We start from the raw sequence: 18,264 nt of genomic DNA, 5'->3' as shown, positions 1-18,264 counted from the left end.
TAGAAATCTTCATAAGCTTAACTTTTACTATAGTTTCTCAAATTTTATACCACAAGCATAGCCAACAAAAGGAAAAAAGTATATAAACTGGTCTTTATCAAGATTAAACAATTTTGGTCACATAATGATTAGATAAACAGAAGGAAACAGCCAAACCAAAGAACTCAAGAGTATGTACTCCTGGAAAACTGGACAAATAGTTCCTTTATTAATCCTGACCTGTAATGTGGGAAGATCAGAAGATTTGAGGAGAAAGATTAACTAAACATGAGTTAATGACATCTAGATATTGTCCAAGAAGACACTCAGAAACTAGGTGTTCAAAAGGAAATGTGGCTAGATATTTCAAAATTAAGAAAACTGAAGTCAAGAATAGAGTAAGATCTCCAAGAGGGAACTAAATTTTTTTAAGGGGAAATGGACTGAGACTGAATCTTGAAGACAATATTCATTTGAACTTTTTCAAACAATAAAGTTTGTCAGAGAAATGAAAGAGGAACTTGATGGTACAGCGCTAGGGAAGCCAACAAAGGAAGTTTCAGTAACATGAAGCACAAACAGTGCTATGACAGAAGTCTAGCCAGTTGAGGCCTTAAAAAAACACATACAGTGGTGTACACCTGTAATCCCAACAACTCAAGAGGCTAAGGCAGGAGAATCACAATATTGAAGACAGCCAGTCTAGCTCAATGGTAAATCACTCCTGGGTTCGATCCCCAGTACCAAAACACACACACACACACACACACACACACACACACACACACACACAAAGACATAGGGCCCTGGGTTTGATGCCTAGCATCACAAAATAAATCAATTTTTAAAAAAATTATATTTATGTAAGTATCTATGAAATTACGTTTATATGGCAAAAAAAAATCCATCATATTTGGTAATTAACAAGTTATCAATGTCTTTCCCAAAAAGCAGTTTGAGGAAGATAGGGGGAAATCCCCAGAGTATGGGATGAAAGAGGTAAAACTAAGCTCAAATGAGTTCTGCAATTTAGTAGCCATGTACTACTCAATAAGTTGCTTAATGAATCTGAATCTCAATTTCCCTATCAGTAAAATGAAGATAGTATTACCACTTACTATAGTTATTATAAGGATTAAGGATAATTATGTAAATTTTCTAGCATAGTGACTGGGACTAAGTAGATAATCAATGCCATTCTTTCATGAATTCTGTTCACTTTTATATTCTCAACCCCTGAATTAAAAAAAAAAAAAAAATCTACCACTATGACATGACAGAGAATACAGATTTAAAAAAAAAAAAATTTAGGGGCTGGGGATGTGGCTCAAGCGGTAGTACGCTTGCCTGGCATGCGTGCAGCGCTGGGTTCGATCCTCAGCACCACATACAAATAAAGATGTTATGTCCACCAAAAAAAAAAATAAAATAAAAAAATTTTAATGCAGAGAAAAGTGGTAAAAAAATTAAAATTCAAAATTAACTTTTTTTCCTATTCAAGTCCAATCATCTTAAAAAAAAGATGTATCTTTGTGATAACAAGAATGAGAAGGGCATTTTCACATGCTATTAATGAGATTATAAACTGGAATAGTACATTTCTGGAAGGAAGCATGGCACTGTCCATCAGGAAAATTGTCCACCAACCTTTGACTTAACAATTCTCCTTTTAAAATATGCTATGGAAATGTCCCCGTAACTATCCAAGGTCAAATAAGAAAGTTCTCTGTGGCAATATTGGAAAATTAAATCTATATTTTAGAAGTCTGGTTAAATAAAATACATTTTATAAAATTACAAAATGGACAGGCTGGGGTTGTACCTCAGTAGTTGAACATCTGCCTTAGCATGTGAGGCTCAGGGTTTGATTCTCAGCACTACATATAAATAAGTAAATAAATAAAAGTCCATCAAGAACTTGAAAAAAAAAAAAAAGGAGAGAGAGAGAAATTACAAAATGGAGCCGTGATACAAGAGAAATTATTCCTGTTTTACTTCATACCCTTCTTTATTAATAAAGGATTTTTTTCTGACAGCCTCCATTACTTACACAATTTAATATTCTGCAACATGTACACTTGGAAAAATGAGAAATTATACCCCATTTGATTCAAATATATGATATGTCAAGATCATTGTATTGTCATGAGCAACTAATAAAAAAATTAGATCTAAAAAAATATTAAATCAAATAATTTTTAACTATATTGGCTTTTAGATAAATGAAACAAAATTTTTTTGTGATTCAGTTTTTCCTCACAAAGGAAATATTTATTCTTTTGAAGATCAAAGTTTAGTGCCTATTAGATTCTCTCTCCTAAGTAATACAATCTCTCCACACCAGCTGATACCTAAATTATTCACTGGCCACTGAACTGGCACTCTTCCATGGTAGCACACCCATTGTTATTAACATTTGGGGTGCTGAATTCCTGGGAAGATGCTAAAGACTCAGAAATGGAATAGGCACAAATGCTTAGAGGTATATGATGTCAAGAGTGACACCTGATCCATGATATCATTACATTCTATTGTCATAGTACATTCACAAGCTACACATACCTTTTAAAAAGGCTAGATAGCCCAAAGAAAATCCTGAGAACCTTTGAAATTTAAGGCTTTATTCAATAGAATTATAAGCCATTCTCCCTACAGAATAGGAGAAAATCTTTACCACATGCACATCGGATAGAGCATTAATCTCCAGGACATATAAAGAACTCAAAACACACCAAAAAAACAAAAAAAACAAAAAAAAACCCAATCAATAAATGGGCTAAGGGGGCTGGGATTGTGGCTCAATGGTATAGCACTTGCCTAAAACGGGCGGGACCTGGGTTCGATCCTCAGCACCACATAAAAATAAAGGCATTGTGTTGTGTCCATCTACACCTAAAAAATAAATATTTTTTAATAAATAAATAAATGGGCTAAGGAACTGAACACTTCACAGAAGAAGAAATACAATCAACAAATATATGAAAAATGTTCGACATCTCTAGCAATAAGAGAAGTGAAAATCAAAACTAGACAGGCCATCTCACTTAAGTCAGAATAGCAATTATCAAGAATACAAGCAACAATAAATGCTGATAAGGATGGGGGAAAAGGTACACTCATGCATTGCTGGTGAGACAGCAAATTGATGCAACCACTGTGAAAAGCAGTGTAGAGATTCCTCAGAAAACTTGGAATGGAACCACCATTTGACCCAGTTATTCCACTCCTAGGTTTATTTATACCCAAAGGACTTGAAATCAGTATAATACAGTGACACAGCCAGATCAATATTTATAAATAGTTCAATTCACAATAGCTAATGAATGGATAAAGAAATTATGGTATATATACACAATGGAATATTACTCAGCCTTAAAGAAGAATTAAATTATGGCATTTGCCTATCAACAGATGGAACTGAGAATATTAAGCCAATCTCAAAGAACCAAAGGCCAAATGATTTATCTGATATGTCGATGCTTATTCATAATAAGGCGGGGTGGGATCAAATAGAGGTACTTTGGTTTAGACAGAAGAGAGGAGGCATGGGGGTAGGAATGACAGTAGAATGAATCAGACATTATTACTCTATGTGCATATATGATTACACGACTTGTGTAACTCTACATCATGTACAACCAGAAGAATGAGAAGTTATACTCCATTTATGTACGGTATGTCAAAATGCAGTCTACTGTCATGTATAACTAATTATAACACATTTTAAAATTTAAAAACTAAAATTTTTAAAAAATAAAAAGAAAGAAGATAATAAAAATGTCTTCATTAAGCTATTTAACATATATTTACAATTTTAGAAGATGGCCTTTCAAATCTGATACAAAAGATGGACCGATCTAGTTTACATGGCAGTATATTTACATATTTTATAGCTATAATGTGTTGAGAGCCACAGCCGAAGGGGCCCCAGCAAACTTCCAGCTGCCAGCTGATAATTGGCTCACAGCGGCCCAAGCAAACTTCTAGATGCCAACTGATTGGCTCCTCTGCAGTGATGCTCATGGGGCTGTTTCCCGGCCCTTTCAGACCACAGAGCTGCTCACTGGATGACTTTTTTTGGCTCTGCCCACGCGACCCCAATAGGCCTCAAGAGCAGGAGGAGTGGGGGAGGTTGAGAGACTTGTGGGAAGCTGGTGGTGGCAGTTGGGCTCTGAGGGTTTTTCCTGAGGAACTGTGTGGTGTGGTGTGTGTGTTCTAAAAATAAAGTTCGTTTCTTTTGACAAGTGGCTCCTGAATTGTGCCCAGCCAGACTGCGGCAATAATGTATAGAATTAATATCACTTTATGTTTATGACCAAGTTTTTTAAAATTAATTAATTAATTTGTTATAATTTGTTATGACCAAACTTTTTTAAAGTGTTTTTTTGTGTCAGGTTCATGATGGTGCACACTTGCATTCCCACTGATTTAGAAGACTAAAGCAGGAAGATGGAAAGTTTGAGGCTAGCTTAGGAAGACTAGGAACACTCAGTCTCAAAAATTTAATTTAAAAATTAATAAAAGGGAGGCTGAGAATGTAGCTCAGTTGTATTGCACCCCTGGGTTCAACCCCTACCACCACAAAAAAAAAAAAAAAACTAAATATAAAAATGTTTTTGCCCTATGTCGGACTAGTACTATTGAGCATTATATATTACTTACCATCTTATAACTTAACATCACACCTATAATGCAAGAGAACAGTGCCAACTTTAACCCATTAATGTACAAACATATAAAGTTAAGTATGTGCCTCAAAGTCAACCAGTAATAGAATTTGGATTAAAATTCAGAGTTCATAGTTTGCTAGTTCTACCCCAATTCTATCCTATTATTCATCTTATTTTTCCTTCACATTACTGAAAAAGAAATAAAGAATCATCAGAGAGGAATTAAGTGGGAAGAATAAAGTACGAACTTATAATGTGGGGAAATGATTACATGAGAAACATCATTTGCTATTTCATTTCAAGAAGGATGGAAAAAGTAAGGAGGAGGGCTGGGGATGTGGCTCAAGCGGTAGCGCTCGCCTGGCATAGGTGTGGCCCAGGTTCAATCCTCAGCACCACACACAAACAAAGATGTTGTGTCCACCGAAAACTAAAAACTAAATATTAAAAAATTCCCTCTCTCTCTCTCAATATTTAAAAAAAAAAAAAAAAAAGTAAGGAGGAAACAGGAATGGAAGGAACTTACAAGCTACAAGCCCAGAGGAATGACAGATTTAGAATGTTAGAACTGAAACAGCTGCAGATAACCCTTAGAGGATCTAATACTCAGAATGTGTAGATTGATTCCAATGCTATTCCCAAACAGACAGAATTTAGTACATGGCAGAGCAGTGGTAATTCTTTTCTTTCTCCTTTTTTTTTTTTTTTTTTTAAAGCTGCAAAGAGGTGTTTATTGCAAGCTAGCTTGGTCCTCCACGTGTACACAGCAACTGGTGAAGCTGAGAGGCCCCAAGCCCAGGGTTTGCAGCAGTTTTATACACTCTTTGGGGAAGGCAGGGACTTCACATACATCACAGAATCTCTTAGCAAATCATCACACACAGCAGGAAAATCATAAAACAACTCTAAAACATGATTAGCACATTCACTGGTGGGAACAAGTTGGATAAGGGTGATTGGTTAGTACAAGAGGGGGATTCGTTTGAACTGATCGGTTTAAGCCACAAGGGGAGTACGTGCTGAACTACATGGTTTCCCAACATGTTATCAACCACCATAAACTACTTGGGGGTCATCTGGCATCCCAGCTATTTTCCCTGTCTCATGCTGATTGGTGGTTGCTAGGGGGTTGCTATGGGTCCTCACCTAGCCTGAGTCAGGGACACCTGGCTCCGAAGATCTCTCCTGTTATTTGTAGATAAAAACTCAGCAGGAGTACTAGGAGTACTCTGTGGGTCTTTCCAAGGACAAGGGTCACGCCCCCTTCCTTGGACAGGCTTTGCTCTGAGGTGGAGGCTGGTTTTTCATCCCCCCCCCCCCCCCCCCCCCGCTTTATCTGGAAACTTGGGAACCAATCATGGCTCCCTCAGTTGGGGGTCTATTTGGCCAGACTCTACATCTTGGTAAACAGTAACCCCCAAGGGACAGTCTTCAGCTTCCCAGAATCACTCAAAATTGGCCTCCTAGATCCAACCTGACTCGATTTACCTAAGTACACTATCTATTTCTGGCTTCATTCCACCCTCTAATTTTAGGAACACCTTATTGCTGTAAGGAGAAGGGGCGATGGCTCGTTCTGGCTGCTTCAGAGCTGAGAGGGTACATAGAATGTGAGGGGTCGATGACGTGGGGGACATGAGTTCCCTTTTAGAAGTCAGTTCAGTTTGAAGTCTGGTTGGAAAAGAACAGGTTGTAAAGTCATCTGGGGATGGGTGCTTTGGCCGGTTTTCATTACCTCTCGATCTGGGCATCTGGGTAGGCTTATAAGAGGGATTCCGGACAAGTCCCCATATGTTATGCTCAAATTCGGGACCCCCAAAAGACCACCAGAGACCAAGATGGTTGTAAGCATCAAAGAGGTGTTTATTGTGAGCTAGTTTGCTCCTCCGCACGCACACAGCAACTGGTGACGCTGAGAGGCCTCTCCTTCTTTCTATGGATGTAGTCCCTTAAGCACTGAACTGCAGAGGTCTTGTCTAAAATATATTTCATGGTAAAGAACTCAAGATAATGTTCTAAGCAAGGTTATAATACTTTCAGATTTTTCAATGAGATACATTTATGTTTTCCCAAATAAAATATATACATTCAATCTACGTTAACCAGCTTATTTTATGTTAAGGAAGCTCGGGATATGTTCGTTTTATGGCTACTAAAAAGGAAATTTTAAACAATGAAAACAAAATGGGTTTCTTAATATAATTCTTAAGCTTTCCCACTGAAAGAGCCTTAAAAAAAATAACTAAATGAAGACTAAGCTCATAATCCCTCTAGAAAGGTCTAGAGATATAAGGGGGCCTGTGAAGTTTTTTTGTTTGATTCCATAATATGTTTCATCAAAAAAAAAGTATTTATTTCTTCAAAATTGAAATCCTATAAAACTGACATCAAAAAAGATCTATCATACTTATCCCACATACCTTACAGACCCATGGATAGAAGCAGGACTCAGTTTTGGAAGGATGCCACTTGTAATTACTGAAAAGAGTTCAAGGTGAGGTTGGACAAATAGTGTTGGTTTCTATAAAAATAATACATGCCTTAGTAGGGAGTTACATTAGAAAACATCACAAGTTCTTTCCAGTTTTAAAATCTGTGAGTCCACATTCCAGTCATTCACAGGAAGGACAAGCACTCCATTATGGCTCAATGTGTGCCTATTCCACATGCAAATACACTACTGTTCTAGGTACAGGTATAGCCCAGCACAGTGACACAGCAGCCAGGAAAGATTTCATCAAGGAGATAATAATATCTAAGATAAACCTTGAAGGCTGAAAGAGATGGTTTCTTGCTCCTCCTTTGAAACATGCATAAAGCATCTTTAAAGTATTATTAGCCAAGGGAAGCTCGGAGAAAAACTGTACTAAAAAACTGAAAAGGGAAGATAAATAATAACATAGACATACTACTTATTGACCACATTCATTAGTCAATCTACATTCTTAAATTCTGACATATAGTAAAGCTAGTATTACCATTAAAGTTCTTAACTGTAAGATCAAGCTTTAGGGGGGAAGGAGATGAAGATATTAAAGAAAACATCAAGGAACCCTGAATGGCCAAAACAATTTTGAAAAGGAAAGAAAGGTTTTGGAGCACTCAAACTTCCCAATTTCAAAGTATATTATAAAACTAAAGTAATCAGAACAGTATGATACTAAAATAAAGATAAACAAATAGATCAAAAGAATAAAGAAACCAGAAATAAATCATTGCATATATGGATAAATAATCTTTGATAAGTGTGCCAAGACTACTCAATGGGGAAAGGACAGTTTTTTTCAGATGGTGTTTTGAAAATGGCATATTCAGAGGTGAAAGAATAAAGCTGGAGCCTTATCTCACACCATATTTAAAAAAAAAAAAAAAAAAAAAAACTGGCACTGGGGCTGTAGCTCAGTGGTGGAGTGCTTGCCTAGTCCAGTGAGGCACTGAGTGAGATCCTCAGCACCACATTAAAAAATAAATAAAGTATAAAAAAAATTTTTAAAGCAACAGAAAAAACTAAAGATAGAAAGATTCATAACACTGGGCTTAGCAATTATTTCTTTTATGAGACATCAAAAGCAGAAGAAACAAAAGCATAAATAGAAAAATGGGACTATATTGGGACCGGAGTTATGGCTCAGTGGTAGAGCACTCACCTAGCATGCATGAGACACTGGATTTGATCCTTAGCTCCACATAAAAATAAAATAAATATATTGTGTGCACCTATAACTAAAAAATAAATATTTATTTTTTAAAAATGGGACTGTGACAAATTGTAAAAGTCACATTTGAAAAAAAAAAAACCTTTTAAAGACTATAAAGGCAACCTATGGAACAGAAAATATTTACAAATCCTGTATCTGATAAGGAGTTCCTATTCAGAATACATAAGGAACTTCAACAAAACACCAACAACAACAAAAAAAAAATCAAATAACCTGTTTAAAAAATGGGCAAAAGACTTTTCTCCAAAGATGATATTCAAGTGGCCCACAAGCTTATAAAAAGATGCTCAACCTCACTATGATCAGGAAAATGCAAACCAAAACCACAACAACATAACAATTCACATCTATTAGACTAGCTACTATCCAAAAGAAAGAGAAGGGGAAAAAGTACATTTATACAAAAACTTATTCTTGCACATTGTTTGCAATTGCAAAAAAACTAAGTCGATGTTAGGAAAGTGGCTAAATAAATATCATATCTACATATATCAATACATACATATAAATATCATAATCTACATAAAAAGTACTATTCAGAAGTAAAAAATAGAATTAGAATGAGCTCTATCAACTGACATGAAATAACTTCCAGCAAACATGGTTAAGTATAGTCAAGTGTAAACATGTATCTATAATACATTATCTTTCTTGAAAGAAAAAGAATTTTTAAAAATAATACATTTGTCTGCTTATTTGTACCAAAACACACACACACACACACACACACACACACACACACAAAGTCATAATGTAATGGTTATCAAAACAGCTGGATGGGAATAAAGTGGAAGGGATGGGGAGAGTAGGGACAAACTTTTTGTATAGTTGTGATTTTTTAGAACCATGTTATTGATGAATCAACCACCAACAAGGACACAAAGGGACTCAAAATGGTATTCAACCAGAAACAAATGGACCTAACTGTATTTCAAATAAATAACATGGGAATGAAGGTAGTAGAGAGGACATTTAGAAAGAAGCTATGCTGAGCAATTTCGGAACACAGTATTTTGACTTCATACTCCAAATCTAACACCAAAGAATAAAATAATTATAAATGTTATACTTGGATAGTAAATAAGAAGGGTGAACAACTCCAAACTACTTTAAATGTATTCTAGAATTGAACAAAAAACATTGTGGATAATGAGAGCCTGCTTCTCAGTGTCAGAGATGAGATTATGCAAAACGAAGAAAGACAGAATGAATTCTGAGGTATCAGATTTGGACATATCAAACATGAATTCATGGTTTTAATATACAGATAAATAAATACATACATACATCAACAAACACACATGCATTTTCTAGCTTTACAACTCAAAGGGGCTGAAAATGCAGTCATACCCTAATACTACAAGCATACTTGGCATTAGCATCTAGATCTTGTTTTCTAAATAACCATTCTCCAACAAAAGTATGCTGCCATCTGCAGCATGTGTACTAAAATTTGAACAATATAGAAAAGATTAGTATGGCTCCTGTGCAAAGATGACATGCAAATTCATAAAGCATTTCATATTTTTTTTTAATTGACACCATCACATAACTTAATGTAGACTGGCTCTGTTTATGTTGGGATTTATGCCAACCAAACATCACTTTTATGAGATCTAGCCCAAAAAGCACAGTCTCAATCTAATCATGAGAAACAGACAACCCAAATTGAGAAATAATCTACAAAATAAATGACCAGCACTCTAGAAGTGTCAGGGTCACAAAGGCGAAGAAATACAAGGAACTGTTCCATATCAGAAGACTGTAGTAGAATGAATCAGACGTTACTATCCTGTGTGTATATACGATTACATGACCAGTGAAATTCTACGTCATGTACAACCATAAGATTGGGAAATATACTCCATACACACACACACACACACACACACACACACACACACGTCAAAAACATTCTACTATCATGTACAATAAATTTTAAAAACTTAAAAAGCTGTTTACCAAAGCACAATACATGCATGTATGAAAATGTATGGGGCTAGGGATATAGCTCAGTTGGTAGAGTGCTTTCCTTTCATGCACAAAGCCCTGGATTCAATCCCCAGCATGACAAAAAAAAGTCATAATGAAATTTATTAATTTGTGCATGTAATATGTTATAATTATGATTTTAAGGATAAAGCTTTTTAAAATATTTAACTTATAAAGATGAGAAGTTAGAAGTAAAGCTAAGAAATTTAAGGGAAAGCACTTTGAAAACATGAAGAAGTATGCATACATTGTATTCTACTATAAAGTACCCTACATAAAATATTGTTTTATGGGTCTTTCTATGTACCTTAATTTTGTTACAGGAACTTTGTCTTTGACACACTAGGGTCTAAAAAAAAAATGAGAAATGGGTATGTCCTAAATAAGAACTGGCAAGATAAATTAATGTTTTTACCACTCCATACCTTTTTGTAACTATTATAATAGAAAGTTTTTTTGTTTTTTATTTCTCCCCTGAAGTGCAGGGGATCAAATCCAGGGCCTTGCCCATGCTAGGCAAGCACTGTACCACTGATTTATATACCCCAATCCCCAGAAGCACTTTTTCATTCAATTAGCAATTAATGCTAAATTTGTAATGTAGCATAGAATCTAACTGCCACACAGGTTCCTTTATAGCCCACTTTCTTGTCTCTGTGCTCTGAAATGACTCAGAACCACAGGCTAAAATTCTATATTTAAAAAAGAAAGAAATTCATGACCTGAATATTGCCACCACACCTCATAAATACACCACCTTCTGCTGCTAAAACCTTTTATGTATTCAAGAGCCTATGTGTTCTTGACAGAAACCATGCTCAAGCAGCTGAATTTAGAACATGCTGACCTTGAGCAAATCAATGCCCTTAGCATGTACTTCTGGCTTCTATCACTGCAAGAGCTAGACAGCCTCACCATCTATAGTAGTCAACAATTTCTGGCCACTGTCCCCTGTCTATTTTAAGATATCCCTACTACATTTGTGTTGCACAGTTCAAAGAAATAGAATAACACATCCTGTGTGCTTAAACACAAATCATTTACCTTGGAAATCAGAGCATGTATGTTTCTAACATGCTTAGCTTGGAAATATTTGACACATTTCCTGTTTTCATTTAAAATTACAATGTCTTTTTGATAAAAAGTGAACTCAACTACTATGTATAACCAAAAGGCTCTAGTGAAAAATCAAGTATAAGACACTCTTGCTTATTATCCAATAAGATTTGTAAGTAACTTAGTCATAAGCTACGAGAGAAATGGCAAGATTCCAAACATAGTGCAAGCAAATATTTAAAGAAAGTAATAGTTATTCTCCATTTCCACACAAAATTACATAAGACATCAAAACAATCCTATTAAGGACCACACATTTTCACCAATCTACCTTAATAGAAAACTCTCAGATCTCAAGTAAAGTTTATTTTCAATTTTTCAACTGAGCAACATCAACCAAAATGTTAGCACTAGTCTTTGTTTACAAATACAAACCTTACTTTTTTTAAAATTATAAACATAGGACCTGTAGTGTAGAATAGCTATTGTCTAGCTTCTCAAAGTTTGGTAAATAATTTAACTGAAATTTATATATAAACATAAATTAGAAACGGCTAATTGTACTTAGCAATTATTCATAGCTTTTTTTCATCCTCAACACAGACGCTAATAGTTGTGCAAAGTCCTAATGCTAGAAACTGGTATCATAAAATATTTAGCTTTTTGCTTTTTAAAGGATTTTCTTTACTCTCTTGAAACATCTAACAAACCAACAGACATTCTCAAGTATAAAAAATAAATTAGGGTTTTTTTTAAACTCTCATCAAAAGATTTCAAACACAGAAAAACACACTAGGTATAACGGCATTAAATCTGACATGGAGAACAAAGTAGGACCCAAATAAAGTGAAGTCATTTACTAACAAGTGAACTAAATATAGGACTCAAGCAGCTGGAGTTTATATAACATGCTAGTTTACTGCTAAAAGCTCTTAAGACACACTCCATAGTGACAAAGGGAAAGGGAAAAAAAAGAAAGCACTAATTTCATGCTATTAAATATGACTTATGATAATTTTTCCAGAAAAAAAAACTAAAAGTTAATCTTATGTCTTATTAAGTTGAAAACAAATTACCAGGAGCATCATAGATCAAGCAAATCTAATCACGTGAAATTAAATGAGGGTTACAATGTCACAACAGTGAATTACCTTTTAAACTACCTAAAAAGTTTTAAGAATGATGTCTAGCACTCTAATACTAAAAAACACATAATACAGAAAATACTAACTACAGACGAGGCTATATTGCTAATTCCTAATACATATTTTAATAAACTTAATTGTCACTAAGTTAAATGATAAACTACTGACAGAAGGACATTAGAGTTTACTTTTGTAGCAGCTAATTAATTTCTTTACTCTGCCCTGGGTAGTAAAGCATATACCTGCAAGGAGGCTAATCAAGGTAATCAGAAAGAGTATAAAGGCAGGTGCAATACCAGAAAATACCCCTTGTTGGGCCAAAATAAGCTTCGTGTTTGTTTATGTAGTAACTTTTGAATGGCCAATATTGCTTCTATATCTGCCCCGTTGTACTGGGGATCATAGGGCTCTAGAGCACACCAAGACCATAAATATGTTTAGGCCAAATGAAAATAACTTATTCTCAAAACATGAAACTATGAATTAAAAAACATTTTCACACTCATGAAGGAATTCTTGGCATTCTGAATCCTGGTAACTCTTAGCCCCTTGGACTATTTTACCTCAAGCTAGTGTTACATTATTCATGACATTGGAGCCTTTGTTAATATTTACATGGAAATTGTTTTCTTCTTCAAATTTCCCCCCAATGGCACCACCACCAAAATAGCATGACTCATAGCATATATGTAGAAAAAAAATTCAAGATAGCCATGGAAGAGTATTCTAATCTTAAAATCATTAATCAGAATAACTATTTGAATTCTTTTAATTTTTCTAAATGTTCAGTTACATGTGGTTATAGCTTTAAACTATTCTCAAGGCTGAAATATCCAAAGATAGATACAAAAATTACTTTAACATTTAAAGACTTCTATTTGATCATCATTAATCGCATATCATTTCTGGCTATAATGAAAATAGCCATATATCTTGAGCATGGAACTCATAGAGATTTTTCTATTCTCCTTAACAGATTTTATGTCTCAATTTTTCAGTTATCTTTAAAACCTCAAACCTTAACTAATCTTGTTTTGATTTCCTTCCAAATACATTCAAAAACTTCACTTAGCAGAAATTCAACATTGTCACCTACCTGTAGTACCGAGATTGTAGATAGGTTGAACAAACAGTCTTTGAAACATGACTGGCTGACCCAAAGTCTATTACTTTAACCTTGTATGGCTGCCGAACAGGATCCACCAACATAATATTCTCTGGTTTGAGGTCAGCATGAATTAAACCAAGACTTTTCAATTTTTTCAGTGCAGTGGCCACTTGTTGAAGAATGGGCCGAATCACTTTTAGTGGCAGAGGACTGAATTTATTTTGTTTCAGAAAGTCATACAAATTTTGTTCCAGCATCTCAAAGACTAAGCAAGTATGGTTACGGTGCTGAAAGCATTCATAAGCTCTTACAAAGTTATATTCATCAGCATTTTCAGTACTGAGCCTTGCTAATATGCTCACTTCTATTTGACCTTGACGTGCATAAGAAGGGTGATTCTTCAAAATTTTAATTGCTACAATTTCATTTGTCCCTCTTTTCCAGCATTTAACTACCTGGCCAAAAGTGCCTCGGCCAAGAAAATCAAGGACTTCATACGTATTTTTCATGGAGCATAAGACTTCATGCTGTACTAATTGATAGTCACCTTCTCCAGTGGTACAATTCTGTTTTGATCCTGTGGTTGTTGTCACAACTGTCACCGGATTTCCCATGTTGGTTTGCAACATTGCAGGAAGTATGGACAATTCATCGACAATCTGCATTGCGCTGCTGTGATTATCCAACTCCTCACTCTTGCGCTTCAATCCACATCGCTGGGGGCCTTCTAGGAAATGTAACCTGTTTCGCCACGCCCCAATCTGAGGTGCCTCTGCTCGAGCTTGCTGAGCTTGAGCTGCTATAACCTTTGTAGCACCTGCAGTATTTTTTAAAACAACACTAGTCTGCAATGAAAAGTTCTGTCCTCGGGGTCTATTAAATGGTATCTTTGACTGAAAAGCACTACCCTTTGTGGGAGGATGAGAATTTCCAAAGTTTCTACCATTCACATAGGTCCGTGGATAGCTTCTTTCCTGGAAAACACAACTGCTTGGCTCTACCTTGAGTTTCTTCACACTACAAAAGGCACTTGACTGAGTTTGATAAACATATGGTGGGTAGACCAAGACTTGTGAGGCCATACCTACAAAAGAAGAAAAGTAAACTTTAACTACAACGTATTTTGGGTTTTTTTCGTTTTGTTTTTTTTTTTTTTCAATTTTAAATCTCAGGAAGAAAACTTTCCCTTGTCAAATCCATAACTTGTTTTTAAAATCATTATTATAAAATTCCATTAAGAATTTTTCCCCTTGAAAAATATAAAGATCCTTAATATCTCCATGTTAGTTAATTAACACTTCAGTTATTTAACGTATTACACAAAAGAGCTTATTACACAAAGATTTAAGTACTGTTATTTACTCAAGAAACACTGAGTAGACATAATGGCCAAGATAATTCATAGAAAGGGTACCGACCATTTTTCCCAAAAAAGAAAAGTATAGACCCCTAAACTGTACACATGTGACCAAAGTAATGCATTCTGTCACCAATTAAAATTCAAGAACCAATGACAAGGATATAAAATATTCATTACAAAAATATAAGTTTATAGGCATAGTCATTAAACCTAAAGCTCAAGAACTGCCTCAGAGATAAAAAACTATGCATCATTTTAAAACATATCTTGGCAGGGATTTTTAACTAAAAAAGACGCCCATTTCCTGAACAGGTGATCTTACATTCTATATGCTAAGTATATTATCCTTTGATCTAAAGTGTCATTATACTACAAAGACAACTTAATGACTTTGTACTCTGTTACCCACATGTTGCCTCTCTTCTCAATTTGTCTTTTATTACATGGATGGGTATTTCTTTAAACTTCCTCCAAATAATAGTCATTAGTTCACTTATATTTGAAAAAGAGGTTACTTAAAGCCATTCCAAAGTTCCCAAAGACTAAATGATACTATATTTATTTTATCCCTGCATCCAAAAAGGGATTAAGGTAAATGAGGGTAAAATACCAAACATTCTAACTAAACCATGAAGTACATAATGATATCATAAATAATATTTGATTCCAATTTAACACATATTATGAAAAACATTTTACTGACATATAAGATTTTCTTCCATATGACTTTATTTTGCCAACTTATAATTTATATAATATGAAATCGATCCATCAACTGCTGGCCTGTATATATTAACTCAAAACACACACACTCAACAACAGATCCTCAGGACCACAAACTAAGATAACCTTATTATTATATAGATATTCAATCCACCATCCACTACTTGGTCTAGCACACAATATGTATTAGACGATAAAAATGCAATTAGGCAATATTCAACAAAATTCCAAATGGACTTATCTTCTGATCTATAAATTCAAGCAAATTATATATTCATAATGTTCACTGTAATCCAATATTGTAAATAACCAAAATATCCATCAAGAATGCACTGGTTGAATAAATCTTGAAACACGGATACACTACCGTCTTCAAGAAGTATGAAAGAGGTCATTTTTCTTTCCTTTTGAATGCAGTGGTCAGAAGTTATGATAACTGGAGAGCCATCTTGAAACCATGAAGTAAGAAACTAGAAGATTATCTAGCACAAAGGCATGGAAGAGCCTACGGATGGAAAGAGTCGAGGTTCCTGATGACATCATTAGCGTACTGTACCTAATTCAGAACGCTCATGTCTCTTGAGGTCTAATGGAGGAGAGAACCTGGCAGTAGAAGAAAAGGAAGCAGGAACTCTGAAGTTCCCCATTTAGCCAGGAGGATCCCCTGAAAAGATGACCCTCAACAGGCCATCCGGTTTTCCATGTAGGGCCACAGCTAATGGTGGCTGTTGGCATTCCTTGACTTATAGCAACATCACTCCAATCTCTGCCTGTCTTCAAAAAAAAACTGGCATCACCATGTTTATAGTTGTTCTCAATGGCTCAAGTCACAGACCTGAGACCAGCTTTCATCAGTTGCCCACAGCCCATAGACATGAGTGGCAAGAATGGCTGTTGTAATACATGGCACTAGAAGTTTGCTAGTCATATTATTATGGCACTAGCTAGCAGGCACAACCTGCTTCTCTGACCAAGGTTCAGTTCATAGAATGACTACAGCTGGATGTTGAGTCCAAAGCCCTGCTTCCCATCATCCTCTCCCACCTGTTGGGTTTGCCTTGAAAACATTCTGGACACTTTCTGGGACTGTCTTTATTTCTCAAAGGAAGGGTGAGTTCATTTCCAGATTCCCTTGTCTGGTGGTTTAAAAACTGCCACAGGGCTGAGGTTGTGCTCAGGGGCAACGCACTTGCCTAGCATGTGTAAGGCACCCAGTTCGATTCTCAGCACCACATAACAAATAAATAAAATAAAGGTCCATCAACAACTAAAAAATATTTTTTAAAAAGTTAAAAAAAAAACTGCCCACAAATTCTTTTTCACTCTATCAGTTGTATGATACAGATCAATGTACCTCCCCATGATTTTGGCTGGACTCATGTTTGACTGACAACTCCAAGAGAGATAACTGTGATTTCCAAAGCTATATTAGCAAACACATTTGCCATGTTGCTTGAAATATGAGTGTTTGCAGCCCTGAGCTGCCATGTAACAAATCTGACAACCCTGAGACCACCATGGTGTAAGGAAGCCCAGACTGTTAAGAGATGCCACATGTAAGTACTTGGGGCAGCTTATGTGGTCATCCACGTCAGTGTGGAAGGGTGAGTAATGAGCCTCCAGCTGGTTCTGGCCCAGACATGGAGTCATCTCCCCATACCAGAAAGGAAAGACAAGACATCCCCACAGTACCTGTTTGAAGTCATGGCCCACAGAATCCAGTCTAATAAATGGATTGCTTTATATCAATAAAAAAAAAATAGCCAGACATGGTGGAATGCCCTAGTAATCCCAGAATTCTAGAGGCCAAGGCAAGAAGATCGCAAGTTAAAGGCCAGTCTAAGCAACTTAGCAAGACCCTGTTTCAAAGTAAAAAATAAAAAGAACTGGAGAAATAGTTCAGTGATAGAGTGCCCCTGGGTTAAGTCCCCAATACAAAAAAAAAAAAAAAAAAAAAAGTATTTACTGTTATGACCTGATTCCCAAGATAATATTGCTATGTAAAAGAACCAAGATTCAAATGTGTACTTTACAGTAAGGTATTTCCATGTGTTTAATTAAAAAGGAATATTATATTTTTTTAAGCATTGAATAACTATAGATTCTGTAGATATATAAAAGAAATTGTGAGTTTCTTTGCCTTAGAGGAGAATAACAAGAATACCAGAACAATTAAAAGATTTGCTTTTCACAGTAAATCCTTTTCTACCACTTTGTTTAGTGTATGGTTCAGGAAGGGAGTAGTGGCAAGTACTCTACCACTGAGCTATATCTCCAGCCCCTCCCTTTAATTTTTTACCACATACAAATATTACCTATCCCAATAGTTTTTTAATCATCTAGGAACCTATTATAATGTATTATGTTTCATAATGATAAAAGAGATTAATAATGTGGGATTTGTTCAAAATAATACAGAACAGGGGAAAGTAGACAGGGATATGGATAAAATGAAATTAACCACAAATTGTTATAGAAGCTTGACAATGGGAACATAGGTGTTCATAATAAC

General features: G+C 35.4%; 1 protein-coding gene and 1 non-coding gene across 6 annotated transcripts in view; one reads left to right on the top strand and one right to left on the bottom strand.

Annotated features, from left to right (window-relative positions):
- The window catches only part of Hipk3 (homeodomain interacting protein kinase 3), an 88,106-nt gene that overhangs the window by 43,813 nt on the left and 26,029 nt on the right, over positions 1-18,264 (bottom strand). For all 5 annotated transcript variants that reach the window (XM_076847022.1, XM_076847025.1, XM_076847024.1 and 2 more), the window contains exon 2: positions 13,658-14,753. In XM_076847022.1, coding sequence (XP_076703137.1) covers positions 13,658-14,751 — 1,094 coding nt within the window. In that variant the 5' untranslated portion in view covers positions 14,752-14,753. The remainder of the gene's footprint in view (positions 1-13,657; positions 14,754-18,264) is intronic.
- On the top strand, positions 9,791-9,897 carry LOC143393170 (U6 spliceosomal RNA). The gene has a single exon (XR_013090490.1). It is a non-coding gene; the product is annotated as a U6 spliceosomal RNA (small nuclear RNA).

The sequence above is a fragment of the Callospermophilus lateralis genome, chromosome 2 (assembly GCF_048772815.1).
Source record: "Callospermophilus lateralis isolate mCalLat2 chromosome 2, mCalLat2.hap1, whole genome shotgun sequence".
NCBI classification, from domain to species: domain Eukaryota; kingdom Metazoa; phylum Chordata; class Mammalia; order Rodentia; family Sciuridae; genus Callospermophilus; species Callospermophilus lateralis.
Note: the sequence above shows the minus strand (reverse complement) of the source record. Positions and strands in the feature narration are given on the sequence as shown.